Source organism: Histomonas meleagridis (assembly GCF_020186115.1).
Source record: "Histomonas meleagridis strain 2922-C6/04-10x chromosome Unknown contig_34, whole genome shotgun sequence".
Lineage (NCBI taxonomy): Eukaryota > Parabasalia > Tritrichomonadida > Dientamoebidae > Histomonas > Histomonas meleagridis.
The window spans coordinates 143399-166343 of record NW_027150875.1 but is presented as its reverse complement, the minus strand read 5'-3'; the positions used below and the strand labels follow the sequence as shown (position 1 = coordinate 166343).

General features: G+C 32.0%; 9 protein-coding genes across 9 annotated transcripts; 5 read left to right on the top strand and 4 right to left on the bottom strand.

The window, feature by feature from the left end:
* Window positions 1–1844: 1844 nt before the first annotated feature.
* Window positions 1845–2852, top strand: GO595_005430 (CAMK family protein kinase; the record flags this gene model as incomplete). The annotated part of the gene is made up of 1 exon (XM_067918672.1): window positions 1845–2852. One exon carries the CDS (start codon window positions 1845–1847, stop codon window positions 2850–2852), a length of 1008 nt encoding a protein of 335 aa, XP_067774380.1.
* Window positions 2853–3741: 889 nt separating this feature from the next.
* Window positions 3742–4683, bottom strand: GO595_005429 (thioredoxin-disulfide reductase; the record flags this gene model as incomplete). Its single annotated transcript, XM_067918671.1, has 1 exon — window positions 3742–4683. The coding sequence occupies one exon, from the start codon at window positions 4681–4683 to the stop codon at window positions 3742–3744; it is 942 nt and encodes a 313-aa protein (XP_067774379.1).
* Window positions 4684–5287: 604 nt separating this feature from the next.
* On the top strand, window positions 5288–8713 carry GO595_005428 (Phospholipid-transporting ATPase 2; the record flags this gene model as incomplete). Its single annotated transcript, XM_067918670.1, has 1 exon — window positions 5288–8713. One exon carries the CDS (start codon window positions 5288–5290, stop codon window positions 8711–8713), a length of 3426 nt encoding a protein of 1141 aa, XP_067774378.1.
* A 252-nt stretch (window positions 8714–8965) lies between these two features.
* GO595_005427 (WH2 motif family protein) lies at window positions 8966–10180 on the bottom strand (the record flags this gene model as incomplete). Its single annotated transcript, XM_067918669.1, has 1 exon — window positions 8966–10180. The coding sequence occupies one exon, from the start codon at window positions 10178–10180 to the stop codon at window positions 8966–8968; it is 1215 nt and encodes a 404-aa protein (XP_067774377.1).
* Window positions 10181–10269: 89 nt separating this feature from the next.
* On the bottom strand, window positions 10270–10863 carry GO595_005426 (Ras-related protein RIC1; the record flags this gene model as incomplete). The annotated part of the gene is made up of 1 exon (XM_067918668.1): window positions 10270–10863. One exon carries the CDS (start codon window positions 10861–10863, stop codon window positions 10270–10272), a length of 594 nt encoding a protein of 197 aa, XP_067774376.1.
* A 1493-nt stretch (window positions 10864–12356) lies between these two features.
* Window positions 12357–13688, top strand: GO595_005425 (Clan MG, family M24, aminopeptidase P-like metallopeptidase; the record flags this gene model as incomplete). The annotated part of the gene is made up of 1 exon (XM_067918667.1): window positions 12357–13688. One exon carries the CDS (start codon window positions 12357–12359, stop codon window positions 13686–13688), a length of 1332 nt encoding a protein of 443 aa, XP_067774375.1.
* A 252-nt stretch (window positions 13689–13940) lies between these two features.
* Window positions 13941–15776, top strand: GO595_005424 (HBS1-like protein; the record flags this gene model as incomplete). Its single annotated transcript, XM_067918666.1, has 1 exon — window positions 13941–15776. The coding sequence occupies one exon, from the start codon at window positions 13941–13943 to the stop codon at window positions 15774–15776; it is 1836 nt and encodes a 611-aa protein (XP_067774374.1).
* Window positions 15777–16362: 586 nt separating this feature from the next.
* Window positions 16363–16824, bottom strand: GO595_005423 (uncharacterized protein; the record flags this gene model as incomplete). The annotated part of the gene is made up of 1 exon (XM_067918664.1): window positions 16363–16824. The coding sequence occupies one exon, from the start codon at window positions 16822–16824 to the stop codon at window positions 16363–16365; it is 462 nt and encodes a 153-aa protein (XP_067774373.1).
* A 3279-nt stretch (window positions 16825–20103) lies between these two features.
* Window positions 20104–22917, top strand: GO595_005422 (Vacuolar protein sorting-associated protein 45; the record flags this gene model as incomplete). The annotated part of the gene is made up of 2 exons (XM_067918663.1): window positions 20104–20707; window positions 21299–22917. The coding sequence occupies 2 exons, from the start codon at window positions 20104–20106 to the stop codon at window positions 22915–22917; spliced, it is 2223 nt and encodes a 740-aa protein (XP_067774372.1).
* Between the last annotated feature and the right edge of the window lie 28 nt (window positions 22918–22945).

Here is a 22945-nt window from a genome sequence, read left to right as displayed (position 1 = left end):
TGATGGTAATTTCATAAAGATTAAAGCAGTAAATTAATTTTCTTAAGAATAATATCATCTTGATTTAAAAGGAATCAAAAAATGATTTCATATAAAGAGTTCTTTTCATATGTTCTAAAAAAGGAGAGCGTAGTGACAATTTATTCATTTTTTGGTAGTGTTTGATTTTTCATTTCATTTGAAAAACGCTGATCTTCGGGTAATCTACTAAGCCGTGAGAACTTTCCCATTGGTGAGTCTATATATCTTATATTGTTTTCATTTAGAAACTTTGAAATTGTTTCTTTGGCTTGAATTGGATTTTCGTTTTCTATCTCTAATTCAAAAACTTTTTTGTCATTAGGAAGTATCATTTCATCTGCTTCTACAGTAAGTCCTTGGTAAGAAACAACATTTCTAACATCATGAAAATCTCCATAAATGTAAAAATCACTATTTTCGCATTCCTTAATTTGCTCTTTAATGATTTCAGGCAGTGAGTGAAAGAGCTTTTGCGGTGATTTAATTATTGATTCTGCTATTTCGTTTGGAATATCTGTTTCAATTTCTGGTCGATTTGCAATGCCATTAACCATAAATCCTTGTCCTTTTAAAGTGACAACATATTTTTTGACTTCCTTTGTAGTTATGCGACGAAGACGTAAAACTTTTCTTGATGATGATAATTTTCCATCTTTTGTATTTAAAAATATATTCCAAAGTTCATTTCTTTCATAGTTTCCATTGAATAAATCAAGAAATTTTTGGTATCCTTCTTCGGTGATGGTAAGTTTTACTTCGATTTCGGTCATTTTTTCCCAAAGGCCACGATAGAAATCAGACTTTTAAAGAACGTTTAAAAATTGCGATCATAAACTTAAATGGTCGAACAGAGTTCCCACAATCCATTTAATAACGACCAATTATGGAGAATCTGACATGTCCATTAAAATTAACGTTGTTTTTGAATGACTGTACAGTCCAAAAAAATATTTTTAGCAGATAAAAATGAAACAATTATGTCTTTTTTGTTTATTCATAGAAGCTTTTGAATGTTTTTTTGAATCTATGAGCTTCTAATTTGCAAATTTTAGATCAAATTATGATATTTTCAATTCATAAAATCAAAAAATTGGATAGAGTGATGGTGAAATAATGTGCATTGATAGGGTCAGTGCGATTGTTATTTTTTTAAATTAAAAGAGAAAAAAAAATCAATTTTGAAAACAAACAAATCCATTTTACAACGTGTTTTACAACATGTGTAAAGTTCGCAAAAAAAGCGTTACTTTGGTGATAAATATTGAATTATTTTTTGACTACAGTTTTCTGATATGGATTGATGATAAATATATTCAAAAAGTCATTATGACGCTGACGTTACAATCAATGGTTTTTGTCTTTTTTTTTTCTTCTTCTAATTGCAATTAAAACAAATTACACCAAGGTATGGATAGAAGAACCTTTGATATGAATGCAAACATCAAAATAAATGTTAAAAATTTCTTTCATCGTAAGTTTTAGGCCAATTTTTTTCGGACCGGCTTTAATTAACACAACACAATTTTTACATTTACAACCATTCAAAATTTCGGTTTAATTTGATCGAAGGTCCGATTAAAAACAAATTTTTTGTCAAATATGTATCTGATTCCAACCCATTCCATATGAATTATTTGTGTCAACATAGTGCATAATTAATTGGAAATGTAAAAGCATTCGTATTGATGTTTTTACCTGTATTTGGTCATTCCAAAATTTGGTATAGAATACAACGGATTCAAAAAGTAATTCAGAAAATATTTTCAATGCATTGAAATACAATTAAAAGCTTGTAAACACCCAAAATCTACCAAAAGATTCTCATGCTCCTTCGTTCAGTTCCTAAAATTAATCTTGCAGAAATACAAGAAATTTTACCAGAACATAACTACCGTTTTAAAAGATTTGTAGGAGTTGGTGGCTTTGGTTCAGTATTTCTTGTTAGATCAGAAAAATACAATCAAGATTTTTGCGTCAAAATAATCAAACAAGAAGAATCAGAATTTAACACAACAAAAAATGAAGCAACAACACTTATTAGGCTTTGTCATCCAAACATTATTTCAATGTACGAGTTCTTCTTTGATTCAACACATACAAGCTTATACATTGTTCTGGAATATTGCAGAGGCGGATCACTTAGAGATTTGATCGAAAAGGAAGGTCCGATAAGACCACCAAAATTGTATTCATATTGCTACCAAATACTGAAAGCGCTTCTACACTGTCACGAACAAAACATTGCGCATAGAGATATAAGTCCAGCAAACATACTATTAGATAATTATGGAAGACCAAAGCTTGCTGACTTTGGTCTAAGTAAAAAGATTAAAAAAGGAAAAAGCCTGAAAAGCTTTGCAGGATCACTTCCTTTTATGGCACCAGAGATAATCAGCAGACAGAATACAGATCCATTTTTGGCCGACATTTGGTCACTTGGAATAACATTTTATTTCTTGGCATTTGGAAGACTTCCATGGGCGGTTCGTGGTATGGATGAACTAGAGTTTGCTATCAAATCAGGAGTTATTACATTTCCACCTAGTGCAGATTCAGAGTTTTGTAGGTTGATTCGGGCTATGACTACGATAAATCCGGCTAGGAGAGAACCAATTACAAAATTACTTCGTTATCCTATATTTGAAAGTATTAAAAAATACAGTTACTCTGCTATGTGCAGCTCACGAAGCAATACAGAAAAACCGCTAAGCCAAAGAATTGGCGTTCCTCCTTCATTTTCAAATAATAAGATACTCTCAAACAGATACCACTTGTTGAGAATGCCAGAATCAAGACGAGGTGTTAATGCCCCATATACTTTCGCTGAATAATATATTAAATAAACATTATTACATGCATTGAAATTGAATTTTCGAATCCAGAATTGGCTGTGCAGATTATTGAATATTTATTTGTGTAAAGTATTTAATTCTAAAACCTGTTCATCTGTGATGATAGCGAAGCTCGAAACAAGTTGAATATTCTTATATTGCATTCATGGACATATAAATGAATGTAAGGAATTTTGAGATTTTTTTTTCTTCAATACATAATAAAATTTAATGGATTTTGTCTTACTGTAGAGATTCCAATAAAACATATGTAACATAAGTCAAAGAGTTGTGATTTCTATATTGAAATTGTGATTGAGATGAAGTATCGTCTGAACTTGAATGAAACTTATGAAACAATGAATAAAATCATATGAAATTCTCAATTTATGTTTTTGAATACATTGACCAGATATCGACACAAAAAACATCATTGGTTTCGGTTTAAACATTTTGATTGAATGAGCTTATGAAACACAAACCGAATCGACTCAATTCATTCAAAAACCCATATTCAAATTTATGATTAATAAAATATTCTATGTAAACAAAAATAAAATGCCACTTTTATACAACACATTATATTATAAAAACAGCACTTTTATTTGAAAATCTAAAAAAAGAATTTAATAATTATTAAATTTAAATTTCTAATTTGAAAGCGAATATATCAATATCTTTGTTAACACTTAAATTAATTTGAATGATTTCATGTATACAATTAGTTGAAACTTTACACACATTTAATCAATCAAATGTTCTTCAATACCATAAGTAAATATATTTGTATTCGATAATTCCGCAAATGTATATTTGCAAATAGAACTTTCTCATAAATTGTAAATATTGTATACGATAAGGAAAATATTTTATAGGGAATTGTTTCTTTTTATTTAGCAATTTCCTGTAAGTACCTTTCTGCAAGCAATGCTGCCTGGCATCCAGTTCCTGCTGATGTGATTGCTTGGCGATACACACGATCAGCACAATCACCAGCTGCAAATACGCCAGGAATGTTTGTTGCAGGTGTACCGTGTGTTATAATGTATCCTTGTTGATCACATTCTAATTGGCCACGGAATGGTTTTGTTGCTGGTGTGTGACCGATTGCGACGAATAAAGCTTCGCACTCAATTTCTTTCTCCTCGTTCGTCTTCACGTTCTTGACCTTAAGGCCAGTGACATGATCTTGTCCGAGAACATCGGTAATAATTGTATCCCAAACGATTTGAACAGTTGATGCTTCGATCTTCTTCTTCATTGGGAGAGATGCACGAAGTTGGTCACGACGGTGAATAAGTTTAACAGACTTAGCTATGTGTGATAAGAATAATGCTTCTTCGACTGCAGCATCACCACCTCCTACAACGACAACATCTTTGCCACGATATAAGGGTCCATCACAAGTAGCACATCCAGAGACTCCATGCATCTTTAATCTTTCCTCATTTGGTAAACCAAGATACATTGCACTTGCACCAGTGGCAATAATAACAACGTTAGCAAGATAGTGAGTATCGCAATCAGTTGATATCTTCTTTGGAGTTGTAAGAAGATCACATTCAGTAATATGCTCAAATCGATATTCGGCACCAGCAGCTGTAGCTTGTTCTTCAATTTTCATGACAAGATCTGGTCCAGTACCTGTCCAGCCAGGGAAGTTTTCGATTTCTGTTGTTGTGGTAAGTTGGCCTCCTGGGACTTCACCATGAAGAACAATTGGACTATAACCAGCACGGGCGATATAAAGTGCAGCTGTGCTTCCTGCTGGACCACTTCCAACAACTATTACATCGACCTTTTCGGCTTGACTCCAGTCATAAGTTGACATGTTACAGATTATAACAAAAAAGTGCCATTTGAATTATTTTATGAAACCTTCATCATCCGTTAGGGTGCACTAAAAAGCTTCGTGTAATTCTACGATAGAACTTTTTGACATGTATCAAAACTGCTTTTTGACTCAACATGATGTAAATTTGAGTTTGACAAACTGTCGATGTAGCTACATAAACGACCGTTATATGATACAATTTTTTGAATCTATTGAAAAAGTTTATTGTTGTTTTGCCAATTTTCAACGTGGCTCACAGGGCACCCTTCTGCCGTTATCTAAAAACACACAGAATTTGAATTTATTCAAAGATTTATTTTGGTGAAAATGGAGGTTTTCTTCTGAATTAAAAGCTGACCATTTCAAATTTTGCGTGGGTTTTCCCTCTTTTGTGGTTTAAGCGAAAAAGAAATTTCCATCAGAAAATATTTTCTAAATTCATGTTACAGAATCCAATTAAAGTATGAGTAATATTTCATTTGACTTTATATTTTTTCAAACACTTCTTTAAAGCCGGAATTTGCTGACATTTTTTTCCTCTTATTTCAAGCGGAGTAAATCAAACAAATTGAATAGAGCCGTTTTCCGTCTTCAAAAAGGGATGAGTTGCTGCAAACACGAAGAAACAGAGAATCGTATCATTCGCTCAAACTCATCAGAATCAAACAAGCATTACGGAAATAACAAGGTTGTAAATAGCAAGTATAATGTTTTTACTTTTCTTCCTCTTATCATATGGACACATATTAGGCGTTTTATGAACTTCTATTTCATATTAATTGGCTGTTTACAGCTTTGGGAAGAAGTATCTCCAACAAATCCAATCACAACCTGGGCACCAATTGTTATTATTTTCGCAATTACTTTCATTCGTGAAGGTATTGATGACTATGGTCAACATATGCAAGATAAAAGGTTTAATCAACGACCTTTTAGAACTATTCGTGATGGTCAAGAAGTTGAAATAATTTCAGAACAACTTTATCCTGGTGATATTATAATGTTAAATCGTAATCAAGAATCACCCGCCGATATTGCAGTTTTATATACATCACGTGAAGATGGAAAATGTTGTATTGAAACATCAAATCTTGATGGAGAAACAAATCTTAAAGAAAGATCAGCAAAACCATTAACACAGAACCTTGGGCTAGAAGGCCTCAAAACAACAAATGTTGTTATTGAGTGTAGTGCACCTAATCCAGAAATATATTATTTTGACAGCACAATTTTCCTTGAAAAAGATGGTCCAAGTAGTGCAATTGCAATGAATGAGAATCAGCTTATCCAAGCCGGTACATTTCTTCGTAATGCTGATTTTATTTATGGAATGGTTTGTTATAATGGAAATCTTACAAAACTTGGTAAAAACTCAACCAAACCACCAACAAAATGGACACAGATTGAAAAGTTCCTTGACAAGTGTATCATTTGTCTTTTTGTTTTCCAAGTTCTTCTTCCAATTATTTGGGGATCAATTGGTAACTGGAAAATGGATCAAATGAAAACCACAGCGCCATACCTACGCCTTGATATAAGCGCAGGAACTGAAAAGTATATTTTATATTTCCGAACATATTTACTTACATCAATTTTAATTCCAATATCATTTAAAGTTATTCTTGATATTTGTAAATGTGTTTATGCTACATGGATCAGAAATGATATTACCATGTATGATTTTCAACGTAAGATCCGCCCTTTAGTTAATAACTCAAGTTGTATCGAAGATTTAGGTTCAATTGAATACATTTTCAGTGATAAAACCGGCACGATGACAGAAAATGAAATGCGTCTTAAAAAAGTTGCCGTTCACAAAAATTTCTATGGGCATTCTGAAAAAGCCGAAGATATATTTGAAGATGAGAGCTTTACACAGCTCTTCCAGTTAAACGGTCTCTCGGAGAAAGGGCAACCTTTGCCTAAACAACCAGATGGAAAACCATCCATATTAGATGAGGAAGCAGTTCTACAATATGGATGGACCAGGCAATTAGTTCTTAATCTTGCTTTATGTCATTCCTTAAAGCAAATTTTAGAAGAAGATGCACCAAATGGTTTTATATATGAAGGTCAATCACCTGAAGAAGTATGTTTTCTTGAAGGTCTTAATAGGTTAGGATTCCAAATCAATATTACTGAACATACAATTGAAATTGAATCACAAAGTTTAGAATTTTCCAAGAAGACCTTTGAAAAGCTTGGTGTCTTACCATTTACTTTCAATCGTAAGCGAATGTCTGTCATAGTTCGTGATCAAGACACCAATCAAATCTATTTATATTCCAAAGGAGCACATGAAGTTATCACCAACTTTTGTACTGAAAAATATGAAGAATTTGTTCCACAAGTTGATTCATTTTCATCATTAGGTTTACGTGTTATGGCTATGGCCTATAAAGAGATCTCAGAAACAGAGTATGATGACTTTAAATCACGACTTCACACCGCGCAACAAAACATTCAGAACAGAGAAGAGATGGAGAATCAAATCTACACTGAATTTGAAGGAAATTTACGACTCATTGGCTGCGCAGGTATTGAAGATCGTCTTCAAGATGATGTACCACAAACGATTGAAATGTTACGCGAAGCCGGAATTCATGTTTGGATGGTCACTGGCGACTTAATGAACACATCCATTAAGATTGCGCGTTCCACACGTCTTATTTCTAATGATGGCGAACTTATCTTCTTAACGAATCCGAACATTGAAGCTGATCCACTTGAATTGTTGAATGAAGTTAATGAATATGCGAAACCTAATCGAACCTTTTATTTAGTCTTAGAAGGCTCATCGCCATTAACGGAACAATTCTTAGGCCCACTTAAGAAAGAGTTTGCAGAGACAGCGAGCAAAGCGAAGTGTGTAATATGTGCTCGTACTACACCAAAACAAAAAGCGAGATATGTCGAAGCGATTCAATCGTTAGGAAAAGTTACATTAGCTATAGGTGACGGAGGTAATGATGTCACGATGATTCGTACAGCACATATTGGCATTGGGATCATTGGTAAAGAAGGACGACAAGCATCGATTGCATCCGACTTTGCAATTAATCGTTTCAATTCATTACCAAAGTTATTGTTAATACATGGACGATTATCATATTATCGAACATCATGGCTCACACAGTTTTGTTTTTATAAGTCTATCATTATTGCATTGATACAAATTGGATATTTGTTTTGGAATGGATTTTCAGGCGCAGGTTTACTTAATGATTTTAACTTAATGTGTTATAATGCGATCTTTACTATATTACCTGTCATCTTCTTCATATTCGATAAGGATATTGATGAGACGACAGTGTATTTACATCCATATCTTTATAAGGACTCAAGTTTAAGAGGATTTTGTAACCCGAGAACATTCTTCTGGTGGGTAATACGTGCCATATATCAAGCGATCATTATCATTGTGTTTGCGAACTATTCATTTCCAATCGATTCGATCACTGATTTCGATGGATCTCCGATGTCATTAAGTGAATTCCAACAAATACAATTTACTTCTGTGATTTTAATTGTTTTAATTACTGTGACTATTGATACTAAGTTTTATACGTCGATGAACTTCGTCTTCATTTGGGGTAATTGGTTAATTTATTTGATATTTACTTTGTTAGCAAATTTGGTGAATAATTTGTCCATTTGTAGAAGTATTTATTCTGCTTTATGGAGAACTTATTCGAACCCTTTACATTGGATAGTTGTCATAATGATTACTTCGGCAGCAACTATGCCTGTGTTGTTCATACAAGCGCTGTTCGCAAATTTGTTGCCTTCAAGAACTCAAAGATTAAGAGTTCAGGAAATTGCTGCACAGTCAAAGTTTCAGCCAACGTATTTGGTCGATATCGAAAAAAGTCAGGCTAACGGTCTACAGGCCGATTACGTGCACAGTGAAAAACAGGACCCCCCAACGGTGTGGGATAAATCTCACAATTTGTTCACGCCAATGTTTAAGTTATGTGCTGCAATGGCATCAAGGTCAAGAACAAGAAATAGAATTATTGAGGAATAAAATGCCAGTTAATGTCTATTGTAATTTTGTTCTTTATGTATAAATTATCAAAGTTGTTCGAATTAGAATATTTTCTTTTGTTTCATATCATATAAATGATAAGTTTAGAATATTAATGATGTACTTTAAAATGCTCTAAACAATTGGATATTAATGAAATTTATAAAATATTTTGATTAATCTTTTAGAAAAGATATTGTCAATTAATAAAAGGAAAACCTTTTAGTTTTAAAGAAAAAACGTAAGCTTGATTTACCATGTTGTTGATGATTCTGATTCCTCATTCTCAGAAGATGAATCTGAACATGCTACAGCTTCTCGAATGATAGCTGCTTGTTGGAGGATTTCTTGTACCGATAAAGTATTTGGATCAACTTCATCAAACTTTTTAATTGGTGCAGGTCTTTTTTCAGTTTTATCCACACTCTTCAAACCAAAATTCCCTGCTTTGATTAAATCAAGGTGAGAAATTGTTTGCTTACTTGTTGTTATTGGTGGAGAAGAAGTTGTGGGTGTGGATTTTAAAGGTTCTGGTGGGGGAGGAGGTGGAGGTGGAGGAGGAGCTGCTATTGAAGTTGTCTCAGAGTCATGTGTATTTTCTTGACTTGGTTCTGGAATTCTAACTGTACGTTGACGGTGTCGTGGTGTATGTGTCTGTTGTTGTGTTTTCTTATGGAAAATTTTAATAAACTTCAATTTTCCTTTTTTCTCATCTTGTGCTTTTGTTGGTTGAGGTTTTTCTTCTTGTTTAACTTTAGGTTGAGAAGGTTTTATATCTTCTTTGTTGACATTATGGGAAGGCTCATATTTTACTTGAGCATTTGGTTTTTTTGTTCTTTTAACATTTGATTTTTTGGTATATGTTTTTGTTGACTCTTGTTTCTTTTTAGCACGTGTAGCACGTATTTCTTTTTTGATTTCTTCTTTTTCTTTTTGATACTGCTCAAATAACTCAAATACATACTGACGTTTGAAGAAACCTGGATCAGAAAAATATTTGTTGAAATCTACATTATTTGTAGCTTTTCCTGTTGCCTTTAAGTAATCATTTTCAATTTTATTAAATCCAGAAAAATCAGGTGGAGGTAAAGCTGTTTGGATCATTGCTTCTGACATTATTGTTCTTTTTATACTAAATTGATTTGTATCTTTGCTTTCTGGTTGAGTTCTACTTTCATTTTTCCCTAAGTTTTTAGGATCAACTTTTGCATTTTTAAGCAATCCAGTAACAACATCTATCTTTTTCACTATATTATCATATTTTTTCGTTGTTTCATTCATTAATGTAGTAAGATCTTTAAACATATCTATAGAGTATTTAGCTAAACATTCAAGTTGTCTTGCAAGTCCTAAAATTCTTGTTCCACGTATAACATTTAGCCAATCATTTGAATGAATGTTAACCCATGAAAGATTCATAGCAGCTGTTGTTTCGTCTAATTTAACAAGAGGACGCGAAGGAAACATTAAAATTTCTAAATATAAAACTGAAGTATTTCATAAAAGGTCAAAATTTAAATTTAATGTTAAAAACCGAAAAATCATAAATTAACGCTTTAGTGACAGCACTTTCCCTTTTGCTTAGATGACTTGGAGTCAATATTAATTTTATTCGCTGTTTCAAACTTTGGCTTGTTTGCGGCGTCCTTAATTAATTGACGAGCAATCTCTTGGAATGTTGCATCAATGTTATGACGTGTCTTTGCTGATGTTTCTAAGAACATTATATTGTTTTTCTTTGCAAATGCTTCTCCTTCTTCATATGAAACTTGCCTTTTATCTTCTAAATCACATTTGTTTCCAACAAGAAGAAGAGGTGAATTTGGAACAAAACCGCGAACTTCCTCGATCCACTCTGAAACTTTGCTGAATGATTCATGGCTTGTTATATCGTATACTATGATAATGGCAGAACTGTTTCTATAATAACTTGCTGTAATGTTTCTAAATCTTTCTTGACCTGCGCTATCCCAGATTTGAAGCTTAACTTTCTGGTTATCTACAACAATTTCTTTCACTTTAAAATCGACGCCAATTGTTGACAAGAAATTATCTTCAAATGAGTCATCTGCGAAACGCAAAAGCATGCACGTTTTGCCCACGCCGGATTCTCCAACGACAAGAAGCTTAAACATGTAATCGAAGGACATCTTGGTCAGCTGTTCCTGTACAATGTTAGGCGGTTACGTCACTTTTTTGTGTGGAAAAAGAAAAAGTACTTGAAAAAGTTGCCCAATCAAGACCACAGGTTTTGTGGGGACGATAAAATAATCTGTGGATTGAATGAAGCGGTTGAACTTTTTAAAAGAATTCTTTGTCGGCCGAAGGCGCAACCGATTTTTTCACTTTTCGTGAGTGCCTTGGAAACAGTAACTTCGTGGGCGTTCGAGCTGTTTGGATTTAGAAATACCCAATGCAAAAATAGATGTTTGATGAGTAAAAATGAAATTTCCATAAGTAATAACCATATGAATTTTATAAAACTGTAAGTTAGCATAGTCAGCCAAATTAACGTTTAACAGTGAATAAAAAACTCTCATGAAGGAAATAATCAGAGTCTTTTATTTATCATCAACATAAAAATAGATATTTAATAAATGTTTAGAAATGTTTGTTACTATTTTTTAAATTATATACATACACACATATCTGTAATATATCAGTCGTTGACTCAGTCAATTGACCAACAACAGAAAGCAATCAATTCATCAAAAACATAAAATTTAGAATCATGATAGAAATCATTTATTGTTAGATCTAACAATAATAAGTAGATATTGGTTTGGTTTGGTCTACTATAGCAAGAACATGCAATAGCATTACTAGGTTATATAAGTGGTGGTTAAATTATAATTGATTGGAAGTTTTCAATTCAAATAACATAATTTTTTTTTTGGTTGTTCCTTTTGGCCAACCTTAGACTTGTCTCTTGAAAGCCTAATAGCAACTTCCCTTCTCCAATACAAAAACCTTTCTCCAACCTTTAGTATTTTACTAAAGTAATTAACCAATGTAACTAAGATGTTTTAACTAAAATAATTCAAATGCTTTTGATAATGATAAAATATTAAAGTAAAAATATTATTATTGTGTCTGATTACAATATTGGCTGTGGTTTTGTTTATGCATAATAGATGGAAAAACAAGAATATGTAACTTATTAAATACAATGTATGAATACATGTGGGCATAGAGATCTCAATTGCTTCTTTGTGATGATTTGGGGGAAATCATAAGAAGTAATTTAACTATTTCTATATAACCATTTTCAGATGCATACATAAGTGCTGTATTAAATAATTTCCAAATATTATTTTGAAAACCAAAATTATTAAAATAAATTTCAAATAAAACAAGAGATTAATCTCATAATATATTTTTTTAATAATAATATTTCGATAATAAGCAGATCAATCGTTTTTTTTCTTCAATATATCACTAAAAGAATATTCTTCACACACTTTATTGTATATCAGCTATTCAACATAAAGAAAAAAACTATGAAAGTTTTTCCTGAAAAATAAATTTGTTCAACTTAAAAGTCACTTTTTTGAATATTTTTCTCAAAAAGTTTGTCTATATCATTGCCGACCGTTTAGTGGCAAAATATTAACCGTTCCGATAACATCTGTCATATTTAGAGATGATGGACGGATCTTGTTTCACACAGCACCGAAGTAAATTACTAGAAATGTTCCGCACGAACTTCAATGTCACAAGTGGAATTATATTTTATGAATCTCCTGACCAACCAAAAGAACCTTACTCAAATTCTGAATTACCTTTTCTCCAAGAAGCTCTTTTCTACTGGGTCTCAGGATGGAGTAATCCAGACTCTGCAATAACTATTGACATCGAAAGCGGACATACAATTTTATATATTCCATCTTATGACGAACATTATGAAATTTGGACAGGTCCAATTCCAACCAATCAAAGCATCATTGACCAAACCGGTGTCAATGAAGTCAGATTTACCAAACAATATCTCGATGATGTCATGTCTTATGTTCAAAAGAAAATCAAATTATACAGTTCATCAGCATCGAACAAGAACTCCATGAAATGCGACAACGAGATCTTTGTTCAAGCTGCTGGCATGGCTCGTATCGAAAAACTTCCACATGAAATTTCAAATATCCGAACTGCTGCTGAAAAGACAGGCAAAGCTCTCGTTGAATCCATGAAGAATTGCAAGCCTGGCCTTCACGAGTATGATATTGAGACAATGTTTGAGTATTATGGCGCACGTCTTGGATGTCGAAATGTTTCCTTCAAAACTATTGTTGGCTCAGGTCAACATGCTGTCTATCTCCATTACACCGCTAACGACGGTCTTATCAAAGACGGCGACTTGGTTCTCGTCGATTGCGGACTTTTTGAGAACCACTACGCGGGTGACATCACTCGCACATTCCCTGCCAGCGGCAAATTCTCACCTGATCAAGCGCTTGTGTACAACTTGCTCCTTGAGAAGCAAATCGAGCTCATTCGTATGGTGAAGCCTGGACTTACATTTCAACAACTTAACGGAGAAATGTTTAAGTCTATAATGGCAATTTTGGAATCACTTGGGATTGCTTCAAGTGAAGGACTTGACAAAGAGAAAATGCTTACTGTAGCACGCCTGTTTTGCCCGCATAGTTTAACTCATAATGTTGGATGTAATGTACATGATTTGGTTTATAATACAACCGAAAAAGATAAATGGAAGGCTTCAACATTATTAAGACCAGGAATGGTGATAACTGCTGAGCCTGGAATTTATTTCCATAAGGTAAGGTTGGAAAGAGAAAGAAATAATCCAAATTACGCTTGCGTTAACTTTGATAAGGCATTGCATTATGCTGATACTGTGGGCGGTATAAGAATAGAAGATGACCTTTTAGTGACTGAGGATGGATCTGAGGTTCTCAGCTGCAATTGTCCTAAGACAATAGAAGAAATAGAGAAGATAATGTCCTCCACAAACTGAATGTTTGCGCTCTAAAATAACCGAAATACGAATTGAATTTTTTGATGTGTTTTAAAACCGATAAGTAATTCAATGATTAAACGATCGTTTCGGCCAGAAAAGTGTTATCGTCATACAGAAACTCTATCGACCAAAAAATGGCTGTCGGTTTTTGGTGAGTAAACCTTTTGTGATGGAAATTTTGTAAAGTGCACAAATTTAACGACTGTTGGGGCGCCCTGGTGATCCATACGAGTCCCTTAGCGAAAATAAATGAAAGCACAAAGAAAACAACTTTATGATGAAGATGACTTGGATGATTACGATTATGATAATGACGATCCTTTCGATGACGATGATGATTATGAACCTTATCGACCACGACGTTCTGTTACCTTAAATGACTTTTTTGCACCCGGTCTTTTAAGTCAAGATGATGACGGTGATCATGATAATGAACAAGGCGGTAATTATGATGATTCAAATTTTGAGGAAGAAGAAGAATATTATCCTGAAGATGAAGAAATGTTAAATAAGTGTTTTGCTGAGCTTGATAAGAAATATGACTATTCCAAATGCGATAGGGAACAAATGATTGATTCTTTACGTGAACTTAATTATGATATGAAACAATTTATTACATATGCTTTAGAAGGTGATTTTGGTACTTTTGTACTCAAACGCAAAAACAAACAACGTAAACAACCTGTTAATACAAAGCAGCCAAAGAAGTCATTATTGCAACCTTCATTTCCACCACGCTCCGTTTCCCAGTTTAACCTAGCTAAGCCACCTAAGCAACACTCCACTTGCAAACGAACCCCTGAATCTGTTTTAGCTGCCATCTCATCAATGAAGAAACGAATTAATTTGGTAATTGTAGGCCATGTTGATGCCGGTAAATCGACACTTATGGGCCACTTGTTATACTTATGCGGTAATGTGACTCATGGACAACTTACTAAGATAACAAATGCAAGTGAAGAAATGGGTAAAGCGGAAGATCGTTTTGCATGGATAATGGCAGAAGATGAAGAAGAACGAAAGCGTGGTGTTACAATAGATGTTGCAATGACCGAATTTCAAACCAATCAATTAATTGTCACAATCTTAGATGCTCCTGGCCACAAAGATTTTGTACCTAATATGATTGCTGGTGCCTCGCAAGCCGATGCAGCACTATTAGTAATCGATGCATCAAATCCTAACATCGAAACAGGCCAAGCGAAAGAACATTTGTTGTTATGTCGAGCTTTAGGGTTAACATCATTAATCATCATTGTTAACAAAATGGATTATATTGATTTTGACGAGTCCAAATTCGAAGCCATCAAATCGAAAATGACCACATTCTTAAGGACATTGGGATGGAAAGCGTTACAATTCATTCCAACATCTGCCTTGAAAGGAATCAATTTGAAGACATTATCCACGAAATTTGTTCCATGGTATAAAGGCCCAACTGTCTACGAAGCCATTGATTCGTTACAACCGCCACAATTTGACTTAACTTTGCCATTTTTGTTATGTGTTTCTGAAGTAACCGATGGGAATAAGTTAACGGTCGTCGGACGTATTGAATCTGGATTTGTGTGTATCGGCGATATCGTTCGCGCGTTTCCAATTGACAACTTTATTAAAGTTGAAAAACTTTATGTTAATGGCAAATTAGTCCAATTTGCTACTGCTGGCACAATTGTAGAAATTGTTTTGCAGACACAATTAACATCTGATGTAATCACGATTGGATCTGCATTAACTGCACCAGAGAAAATTATTCCTGTTGCAACTAATTTTGTTGCTAGAATTAATACATTTAATATGGAGGTGCCATTACTCAAAGGCGCTTCATTGATATTCCATAGACATGCTGTGGATATCCCATTACATATTATAGAGATTAAAAGTCTGATCAATAAAAAAACAAAAGAAATCTTAAGGAAGTCCCCAAGCTTCGTGCCACAAAACAGTTTGGCGGACGTCGTGTTTAGATTGGACGAGCCAATCCCAATGGAAGTACACACAAATAGTAAAACATTCGGAAGATTTATTATTAGAGCAAGTGGCGTAACATTGGGCTTTGGCGCGATTTCAGAGATTTTACATTAAAATTTGATAAATAAAAAATTAAAAATTAAATTAAATATCCTTTCTGTTTTAACTTTCAGATGAAAGAATTGAATTTTTTAAATTGTGTTATTTTATTCGAATAACAAAATGATTTTATCTCGTTTAAAGAATGAAATGTTTGAAATGATTTAATTTTAATCGAAATTTTATGTCTTATGAAAATATTAAAAATAAGTGGGATCTGCTTATCATATTCTTTAGTAAAATTAACAAACGACATAAAAATTTGTTTGAATTTATCATTTTCATCTTGTAAAAATAATTTATTTGAGAAATATACAAAATAATTTGTCATTAAGATAGTTAATTATTGTGCAATTTGTGTGTTAAATGAAAGAAAAAGATTTGACTTAGTGTTAATGTTAAAAACAAATTCACTAATTTCCCAATACTATTAGGATTTTAAAAAGATAAAAACTATTGCATTCATTCATTGTTTGATGGAAATTTTGTCATTTCTGCCATATAAAGTATTGAAAATAGAGAACGTTATTGTAACGGTTTTATTTCTCAGCTTGAACACAAAAATTAGTGGAAAGAAAGCATTTATAAACATATAAAAAAATCATATCTCTACGCCAGAAAGGGCAAATATCGATTGGTGCACATTCTCAACAATCAACTTTAATGTTCTTTCAAAATTAGGATCATCTTCCAGTGTTGAGCTGTCTGCATAACGATTTATAACAACAAGTCGATATTTGTCATCTAATACATGAACGTAAATGCGACTTGAATGACATGTAAGGTTATATGAAGTTAATCCATCAATTCTCCATCCTGAATTAAGTTGACGGATTGATTCTTCACTACTTTCAATATGTCTAGATACTGTGCTCATTTGTGATTTGTATTCGTTGAGAATTTCAGGTGTTGTTGCAGATTCATAAATTGATTCCCATTCTGGATTGAATATCACTATAAAAACATCGTTCTTAAATAATTCAAAAATTTGTTGAGAATTTTGAGTCATTGAAGTTAAATCAATATCTTGAAGTTGTGTTCCGCTCTTTAAGCAGTTGCACATTCCTAATGAGGCGGAGTAAAATTCACAAAAAGCTCTCAACGACCATAGAAAATTCTATGAAATTGCCCAGTTTACACAATTAAAAGCGCCATTTGTGGGGAGGGTTAATAAACGGGGTGCCTAATACAGATGAACTATATACGTAATTACGTAAAAAATTTTTTAAGTGCTTTTTTTCAAACTCCAAGGCAATATAAATTTACTTTACCTAAAAACCTTCAACGTCTTTTTTCATCAACAATCATTTTATCAGATACTTTTCAATATAATGGATTGTGTTTCATAATGATTTATTCTACTAATGATAAAACAATTTTTCTTTACCTTTTAAACTATGAGTCATTGGTAGAGCAAGTTTTCTTGGCAATTACATTTCAATTCTTAAGTATAAATTTAAACACAAATGTTTCTTTTTCAAATGAAAAACCATATGCTCGATTTAATAACCTGCCTGTGAACTTTTTTGGTAATGTTCCAGCCATTACTATTCTCATCAATTCAAATCAATCTTTCACTTTTACTCCAAATTCCATCCCTGGCCAAAAGTCTATATTAAAAATTGTTTCCCAAGAGGACATTAAAGGCGACTCTATTTATACCTCAGGTAAAGAAATTGAAATTACGCCAAAAATTCAAAACTCGTCAATATCTTCATTATTACAAAATTTCTCGACAGACAAAGAGATCTATATCGCCTTCCCACACATTCAACAACTGTTTGGTCCAATAAATCCCAATTCATACATCACTGAATTTTATCGTGATAATTTCGAAATTATTTTTTTTGTACTTCCACGACTTAGCCAAGGTAAAGGGAACTCACTTTTCCTTGTTGAAAATGATCCACCTCTTTATTTTGGTGTTGTTAACACTGATGTTCTTCGCGCATATTTATCGAACGAATATACGAAATTTATAATTCGAAACTGTCCTTTTGATTTAAATCGCAATTATCCAGTCGGATCAATTGTTTATGGGAAACGTCGAACGAATGAAAACGTAACACTTGTGTTTAAGTATCGCGACACAAATTTTGCTGAAACATTTTCGCCGACTGATTCATATAAAACAGTTTTGAACGAAATAGTGAAGAAACATCGGAACATTAAAAGGGAAAAAGGTTCGCTTGTTATATGTGAACAAGATAATAATGAAAATGAATATTTGCATCCAGAAGACTTTAGAAATGCATTGGATTTATCGACAATACAAAATGGACTTGAAATTAAAGCAATTTCGAATCATTTAATATAAATAAATTTTGTAGTAAATATTAAATTTGATATGTAATTTCATTTTAAAATAAACTTTGATAAAAAAAAATCTTGAAAAAAATAATTATAGTTGAATCATGTGCTCTAATTTCAAAGAATATTAATAATTAATTCTAAAAAGAAATTAATGTTTTTATTTATTTATGTTCATTAAGTAATGTAACTATTTCACAATGTCCATGTTTAGATGCAAACATAAGCGCTGTTTCTAATAATTTGGATAATTTCCAAATATTATTTTGAAATATTCAATAAAAATAATAAATTTCGATAAAAACGAATTGATATTTTTAGCATTGATTTCAATTCCTTTTTGTTTAAGAAGTAATTTAACTATTTCTGTATAACCTCTTGAAGAAGCCCACATAAGTGGAGTTTGATTTTATTTAAATAATTTTCAAAAATTATTATAAAACCCAAATGCATTATAATAGATTTTAAATATATCACACAAATATCTTTCGTATTAACGTTGCTTCCTTTTTGTTTAAGAAGAAAATCAACTACTTCAGTGTTGCCATTTTTAGTAACACTTAAAAGTGACTGTTCATATATAATTTTGAAATCAGAAATTGCTTAAATAAAGTTTAATTAAAATAAAAAAATATTTTTTTTGCTGATATCAATATATCGATTATTAACAAGAAAATTAAAAAGTTCTTCATTCCCATAAACTGTATGGATAAAATCAATATTGATTGAGATAGATATAATTCCAAGAAGATATTGAACAAGAAAAAGATTTCCATTTTGGATAGCGTTAATAATTAAAAATTCACTAACAATCAACCCTTCGTTTATTCAAAATAAAAGTATTTAATAATTATCATAATCAATACATTTCATACCTAAATTTTTCAAATTAATAGTTTTATTTTCAATTCCGAACTTTCCTAAATTTTTAAATTTTTAATTTTTCTAAATCATCAATTTTAATAATTTTATTTTCATAAATATATTTAAAGATATTATTTCGATGGAATTTAATTGCTGTTTCATTAAATTTGCACCATTCATAAGTAGATATTTAAATATTTTAATAGATCCAAAAAATGCTGAATAATCAATTAATGAAACATTGTGAATATTTAAAAAATTGAATCTTTCATAAAGTGATGGTGTTATGTTTTGATTAAAATTAAAATTTGTTTGTGATGATATTTCTTGAAGTTTTTCTATTTCATCATTTTGAATTATTTTGGCAATTTCATTTGAACAAGCTCCTTCTGGAATTAATTCTTTATGTAGTTTAAAATTCTTCAAGATTTCATAAATTCTTTTAGAAGGAAAATAAAACTTAAAATTATTTGATGTTTGATTTTCGTAAAATGTTGGATCAATCAATTCATTTTTAATCATTTGATCAAGAAGATAATCTGATTCTTTACCATATAGAGATATTAAATAATATGCATATGATATTGTTAAAATAATCATTATGAATTTCCATTTCTTTCCTCTTAATTTCTAATAAATAATCAAAACATAATTTTTCACTACCTTTTGAAACAAAATATGAATACACAATTCTACAAATAATAAATATAAAAAATATGAAAATTCTGGTGAATAGTAACTTATTGAAGATCTGACTGATTCAATGATATTATTTTAGTTTAAATCAAAAATAATTTTTTCTATGTTCTGTAATATTTGGATGTTTTCACTGTAATTTATTATTAATTGACTTTGATTACTACCCATTATTATGATTAATTCTAAGGAAAAGAACTTTACTTAGTAATTTCCATAGCTGAATTCAATTCAATGTTTGAATGATGGGCATTTTTAAGTATTCATTTTTTGTTGGGTTTTAGAAACTTTTTTTTCTCTTCAGAAATTTCATGATATTTTGATTATAGAAAATAAAAATTTATTTTCTTCATGACGTCATATGGAAATATCATGTTATATCAACTATAAACAATAATATTATCATTTTTGAGAAATTAACGATACAATAATTCTGTTGAAAACGATCTGCTTTTGTCCCACCCTAAACAACATGCTCGAAGTTCAAAAGAAGGTTGATGGTTTATTCTCATTTTTCCATGATGAAATAGAACAAGAAGTCCATGTTAATTTTAACATTGAAAGATGTAAAGTTTTTTCTGTGTTTCAGAGATTAGGAAAAAAAGAATCACGATTTAATCTTTCTACATGCATTGACTTTGGCAAAAGCATAATGGAAGCAGTTGCATCAAGTGATGGACCATGTAGTTTAGTTTTTTGTTCGCAGAAACTATTTTCTAATAATGAGTTCATAGTTGCAATATCAAATGATGATCTTTGTCCAATCCGCATTTCATCCATTACTCGTTGGTATCCACCTAAATCAGCTATTCATCTCAAAGGTAGTGTCATATTTAAAGCTCTGCCATTTTCAGGTGATGTATTTGACAAATCATTTTTTGATTACCAAACATCCACGAGTTTTATGAATCGTTTATTAACACTTCGATTAGATACATTCAAACATTTAAGTTATTTCATCCTTGAAGGAATTTTAAAGACACGTCCATTAATCTCCGCCAACATTTTCTACAATAAACATCAACATGCGATTAACAAATCAAACATCCTCATGGAGTACCAATGGAAGGGCTTAAGTACAACAGCATTATTTACATATCCGAGCAAATCTGCATATATTTCACTTTCTTATTTGACAAAAAACAAAAACGAATTTGGAATTTTACTTGGAAACGAAAGGGTGAAAAATGTAAATGAGTTAGTTGCGAAAGTTGCCGCAAGCTTTGAAATCGATGATTCATCAAAGCTGCATATAGTGTTGGGCACAAACAAATTGGTTTCGGCGAGCTTCGATGTGAATTATTCGAATTTCTTGAAGATGAAATTTTCTGCTTCGCACGTTTTCACAAGCGGAAAGTCTTATTTGAATGGATTTGGTTTAAATATGTCTTTTGATTTCAAATAAAATTAAATAACATAATGTAACAAATCAATTTTCTTTTTATAAAAAGTAATTTGAATCTGTATATCATTGTTTCCTTATTTTAGAAGTTTATTAATTTTTATTATTTTTACTATTCCTTGTTCAATATGGAACATATGAATTTGATTAATTTTATCGAAATATAGCAAAAACAATGGAAAACATTAAAAGATTTTTTCCTTTTGTAATTGAATACTTTATTTTTATTTTCACATGGTGTGTGAAATTTTTGACTAAAAGGCAGAGATGGATATTGTTGCAAATCTCAGGAATTACGTTGAAGTCGTTCTCACGAATATCAATGATATGAAAGTCCTTCTTTTGGATGAAGAGACTTCACATATGGTAAGTCTTGTTTATACACAATCAGAATTATTACAACACGATGTTGTTCTAATTGAGTCACTTCAAAAACGGGTATCAAAACCAGTCGACAAAGCTTTGTCAATTCTTCAATGCGTTGTTCTTGTTAGACCAACTCAGCAAAACATACACGATCTTTGTAGTGAGCTAAACTGCCCACACTTTAGTTCATATTACATATTTTTTACAAATACAGTGTCCAAAGAATATATTAGACAAATTTCCTTTGCTGATCATTCCACAAAAGTCAATGTTGTTCATGAAATATTTTTAGATGTATTTGCTCTCAACAAAAAGCTCTTTTCTCTTGGCGTCAAATCTTGCCTTAACAAGCTTAATAGTAATACCGACAATCCAGTTATAACACGTATTGTTGATGGACTTTTTTCAGTTTTATGCGCTTTCAAAACAAGGGCAGCAATCAAATTTGATACAAACTCCAATGCGTGTAAATTAGTTGGTGAATTTCTTTCAAGGAAGATCGATGATAATAAAGATCTCTTCCAAACCATGACTGGAAACTCTCTCTTACTTTTAATTGATCGTCGTACAGATCCTCTTACACCTCTTCTCCATGCTTGGACCTATCAATCTCTCATTCACGAGTTTCTTGGCATAAACAACAACATCATCACCATTTCAGGTAACAAGTCGGTCGTTGTTGATGAATCAAGCGACAGCTTTTTTGCTGAAAATCTCTATTCCAACTATGGCGAACTTGGGGAAGCCCAAAAGAATCTTGTACAAAGTGTCCAAGCTCAACATACGGATGTTCAAGACATCAAAGATGTTGATGCACTCAAAAAGTTTATTCATAACTATCCACTGTATCAACAGAAGCAAGCACTAGCTTCCAAGCATGCCGAAATCCTCGGCGAGATTTCCAATCGCATTAAGAACGAGAACTTGTTCCAGTTTGCGCCGCTGGAACAGTCCATAGCGGTTGAAAACAACATCACATCACATCACTCGGCGGTTATTTCCTACATCAACGATATGAACGTTACTAATGATAACGCATTAAGGATATCCATTCTTTATTGCCTCCGATATTCTAATTCTAAAGGCGCTGATATTGATAGCATTAAATCAGCATTATATAATCGACCAAATGGAGAAATTCTTGTTTCATTAATTGATAAATTCATTGAACAATTTCCAAAAACAGAACAAATGTTTTCTACGAAATCAATTTTGTCGAAGGCTAAGAACTTAATAGGACTCGATGAATCACAGAACAAGTTCATGCAATATACGCCTCAGTTGTATACAATGTTGCAAAAGCTTTCGAAAGGACAAATGGACGCACAAATGTTCCAAAGTATAAAAGAACTTCCGCCTAACTCTGAGTTACAGAGAGTTATTGTGTTTTATGTGGGCGGCGCAACTTATGAAGAAGGAAGAATCGCATACGCAAGTAACGATATGAACGTTATCGTGGGCGGAACAACAATACACAACATGCACTCGTTTGTGTACGAGGAAATTGGTTCTGAGTAAATAACTGTGTATTTGATACTTGGTTTAA